This window comes from Penaeus japonicus, unplaced genomic scaffold, assembly GCF_977035675.1.
Source record: "Penaeus japonicus unplaced genomic scaffold, GWHDUDI00000001_assembly GWHDUDI00000041, whole genome shotgun sequence".
NCBI lineage: Eukaryota > Metazoa > Arthropoda > Malacostraca > Decapoda > Penaeidae > Penaeus > Penaeus japonicus.
The window spans coordinates 4,933,845-4,938,844 of record NW_028234443.1 but is presented as its reverse complement, the minus strand read 5'-3'; the positions used below and the strand labels follow the sequence as shown (position 1 = coordinate 4,938,844).

The 5,000-nt window shown below is 40.5% G+C and overlaps 1 protein-coding gene across 1 annotated transcript in view; it reads right to left on the bottom strand.

The window, feature by feature from the left end:
• Nucleotides 1–5,000, bottom strand: part of LOC122246883 (uncharacterized) — a 115,029-nt gene that overhangs the window by 71,949 nt on the left and 38,080 nt on the right. The window contains 5 exon segments of the mRNA XM_086534326.1: nt 123–315; nt 1,087–1,187; nt 1,764–1,968; nt 2,647–2,762; nt 4,071–4,194. Coding sequence (XP_086390452.1) covers nt 123–315; nt 1,087–1,187; nt 1,764–1,968; nt 2,647–2,762; nt 4,071–4,194 — 739 coding nt within the window.

Sequence of the window (5,000 nt, the reverse complement as noted above, 5' to 3'; positions counted from 1 at the left end):
AAAAAGAAGAAGGACCAAAATTAGGGGGAAGAAGAAGAAAAAAACAAAAAAGAAAAAGAAGAAGAAGGAAACGAAGAAGAAGATGAAAAAGAAGACAGACAAACAACAACAACAACACCAACCATCAATATTGATAAGAATATCCTTCGAGGCGCCAGGGATGTAGCAAACATAATGTCCGTTGTCTTGAAAGGAAACCGAGTCAATGTAGATGGTGGAAGCGGTGACGTCACGAGATCTTTCCGTTGAGACCTTTTCTCGTCCGGGAGCTGATGGTCCGAAGATCATCTCAGAGCCGTCTTTGAGCCATACTATCTGAAGGAGGGATGGAGGGGGTGGGGGGAGGGAAGGTGGTTTGTTTAAGGTCTCTGTCTGTCTATGTTTTGTTTTGTTTTTTGTATACGTATCTATTTATCTGTTTTTTTTTCTAGCTCTTATTTTTGTTCTTTCTCTTTCTATCTCTCTCTGTCTCTTTCTCTGTGTATGTGTGTTTGTTTGTTTGTGTGTGTGTGTCTCTGCATGTGTGTGTATATATGTATATACATATATATATATATATATATATATATATATATATATATATATATATATATATATATATATATATATACATATATATATATATATATATATATATATATATATGTGTGTGTGTGTGTGTGTGTGTGTGTGTGTGTGTGTGTGTGTGTGTGTGTGTGTGTGTGTGTGTGTGTCTGTCTGCATGTGTGTGTATATATAAATATATATATATATATATATATATATATGTATATATACATATATTTATATACATATATGTGTGTGTGTGTGTGTGTGTGTGTGTGTGTGTGTGTGTGTGTGTGTGTGTGTGTGTGTGTGTGTGTGTTTGTGTGTGTGCGTGTGTGTGTGTGTGTATGTATATGTATCTATATATACATATATATATATATACATATATATATATATATATACATATATATATATGTATATATATACATAGATAAATAGATAAAGATATAGATATATAGATATAGATATGGATATATAATTCTATATGTATATTCATATGTGCATCTTTTTGTGTTCCCGTCTTCATATGAGCCTTACCTCTGACCTCGTGCCTGAGACGACACAGGTGAGCTTCATGGACTGTCCATACTCCACCGTGTCCTTGTCTGGCTCTGCTGTCAGGGAGTCCACTCGCGCCACTGTCAAGGGAAGGATTAAGGATATAACACATATTGATACAATAAGAGGATCGGTATTCAATAATTAAGGTATAGTCACCGGCAGAAAGTCGGGCGAAATTAGCCACGCCCTCCATACATCTGTGACCAATCATAGTCACGTTTCTCGCTGGAGACAAGACGAGTGAATGCTGAGGACCTGATTGGCTGAGTTGGGAACAGTGGGGAGGAGGGGGCGGGGCTAATTTCGCTTGTGCTGGTGACTGTAATAAGAATGATATTTATAATAAAGGGAGTGCGGTCCATTTTCTTAGTAAAGGATGGATTGAGATGTTAGACAGAGGAAGGGAGAAATGGAGAGAGAGAGAGAGGCAGAGACAGACAGAAACTCAAAGAGATAAAGACGTGCCTGCAGATATCATCCCTTCTTCCCTCCCTCCGTCCCTCCCTCCCTCCGTCCCTCCCTCCCTCCTTGCCTCCCTCCCTCCCTCCCTCCCTCCTTGCCTCCTTCCCTCCCTCCCTCCCTCCCTCCCTCCCTCCGTCCCTCCGTCCCTCCTTGCCTCCCTCCCTCCTCCCCTCCCTCCTTCCCTCCCTAACCTCTAACAGTGACGTGGATACTCCGCTCCTCCGGTGGTTCCGTGTCGATGCTACAGGTGAAGTTCTTGTTGCTCCTGACCGTGTCCACTGTGAGGGTCGCCTGCAGGATCTCGCCGTTCCCGTCCTCCGCCGCCACCCGCTGTACCTTCTGCGTGTAGATCCTGGCAGATAAGGGGATCTCGGCGCCGTTCTTGAGCCAGGTCACCTTCAGGAGGGGAGTGTGGGAATGGAAAAGGTTAAGTAATGATGATGATGATTATGATAACACTGATAATGAGGGTAAGGATGATGATGATAAGGATTAAAACGATAATGATTAGAAGAATAATGATAAAGATGATAATAATAACAGTAATAATATTCATGATGATATTTATAATAAATCAATGAATTGACTGATAACAAAAATCAGAAAAACAAAAATGATCACCATTGTGAGCGGAGCAGGAGAAGAGGGAATCCGAAAATAAAATCACGTCTTTAATTAAATTCATTGAATATAGATTGAAGTCATTCAATTTTTTATTAGCATTTTAATCAAACAAATCACCATCGTGAGCGAAGTGAGGTGGAAAAAGCGAGACAAACATATGTGATTTCATATTTATTTTAATTACGTCTAAAGCAAAAAAAAAAAAAAATCAATATAGAATATGAAAAAGTGTAACACATATTTTTAAAATCCGATCAAATTTCCTCCATGACAAAAAAAAAAAAAAAAAAAAAACAATGCACTGAACAGATAATCAACAGTCAATCTTAAAGCAATATCACAACGCAATTACACACAATATTCTATTTAACCTAAAATAAATCGAGTAACTGCTGTCCCAAACAACAAAATAATATCAAAATAATGGGTCATTATCTTCAACAGACTCACCTTGACTGGCCAAGCTGGTTTGATGTTGCAGGTGAAAACAGCTGATTCGCCATACTGTAGCTCCGTTGGACCAGTCAGCTGTGTGATCACCTGTCGCTCTGAAGTTGTGCCTGGTTCTGTGAGGGATGGGTGCTTGATTAACTATCGAGTGAAAGGATGTACACATACAGAGAGATAATTAGATGGAGAGAAACGCACACACGCGCGCTCGCAAATACACAGAAATAAACACAAACCCACGGACTCACTCATTTAAATACGTATACGCATATATTGTTTATGTATGTATATATGTATACATATGTGTATATATATATACATACATATATATGTATATATATATATATATATATATATATATATATATATATATATATATATATATATATATATATATATATTGTTTATGTATGTATATATGTATACATATGTATATGTATACATACATATATATGTGTATATATATATATATATATATATATATATATACATAGTTAGGTAGATACATATATTTATATTTGTATATATATATGTATATATGTATATGTATATATGTATATGTATATATATATATATATATATATGTATATATATATATATATATATATATATATATATACAGTATATGTATAGAGATAGATAGATATAGACATATAGATATATATATATACTCCCTACCTTTACCTCTCCCTCTCCCCCTCCCCTCCCCATCCCTCCCTCACCCTCACCCTCTTCCCCTCCCCATCCCTCCCTCACCCTCTCCCTCTCCCTTCCTCCCTCACCCTCACCTTCTTCCCCTCCCCATCTCTCCCTCACCTTCTTCCCTCATCCTCTCCCTCTCCCCCTTTCCCTCCCTCATCCCCTCCCCATCCCTCCCTCACTTGCACCCTGAACCTGCCCCTCCCCATCCCTCCCTCATCCCCCACCCTCACCCTCACTCTATCCCTCTCTCTTCCTCCCTCATCCCCTTCCCTCACCCTCTCCCTTCCTCCCTCTCCACCTCCCTTTACCCTCACCCCCTCCCTCACCCTCTCCTTCACCCTCTCCCTCATCCCCTTCCCATCCCTCCCACTCCCTTCCTCCCACATCCCCTTCCCATCCCTCCCTCTCCCTTTCCCTCTCCCCCTCCCCATCCCTCCGTCAGCCTCACCCTCACCCTCTTCCCCTCCCCATCCCTCCCTCACCCTCACCCTCACCCTCTTCCCCTCCCCATCCCTCCCTCACCCTCTCCCTCTCCCTTCCTCCCTCATCCCCTTCCCTCACCCTCACCCTCTCCCTCTCCCTCTCCCTCACCCTCATCCTCTCCCACTCCCTTCCTCCCTCATCCCCTTCCCTCACCCTCTCACCCTCACCCTCGCCCTTCCCATCCCTCTCCCTCTCCCTCTCCCTCCCATCGTGTGTGAGCGTCGCCACCGAAGAATCACCTAGTACGGTAAGGAGAATCTGAGGGTCTGGACGAACTCCTTTGCGCCAGCACATGAAGAGACCCGAGTCGAGGAACTGCACGTCAGAGAGTTGTAGCTGGAGGGCCACCTGGTCGTCCTCGACCTGCGGAGGAGGAGACAGAAGAGGTTGAGGGGGAACTCAGAAGGAGGGCTGTAGGCGTGGTGGTGTAGACAGGGATGTTTTTGTTGTTGTTGTTGTTGTTTCTCAGATGAAAGAAAGCGTTGCATAGTTAGAAAAGAAGCAAACTTTTTTTCTTTTTTTTTTTTGACAAGGAAGGTGAATTTTGGTGTTTACTAAAAAGAAAAAAGGCGAAGTACGGAAACATATTAATTATTGAATATGAGGACTTCCTGTATGCCATGAGAGAGAATCTAATTTCTCTTCAAGAAAATAGGTATTAAGAAACGAACATAAAATCATTTCAAATTTATGTTATGGGACTGAATCCAGGTTCATAATAACAACAATAAATATTACAGTGGATCACCTATAAGTAAGCAATACAAAACAACTTACATAAATACAGTCCTTACTTTGTAACGACAATACTGTGCATGATCTTATAATTCAAATATATTGATCATATTATTAAATATATTACTCAATATAAAAAACACAAAAGCTACGGGTACTTACCTTTGTAACGATGAAACTGCATAATTCACAAGCAAAATAATGTAACACAAAAGCTATTAGTACTTACCTTTTTTGCAATGAATATATAAACAACCAATATAAAGTAACCGAGAGATGTTTAGTGTGTGTGTGTGTGTTTGTGTGTGTGTGTGTGTGTGTTTGTTTGTTTGTTTGTATGTGTATGTGTGTTTGTTTGTTTGTTTTTGTGTGTGTGTGCGTGTGTGTGTGTGTGTGTGCGCGTGTGTGTGTGTGTGTGTGCGTGTGTGTTTATG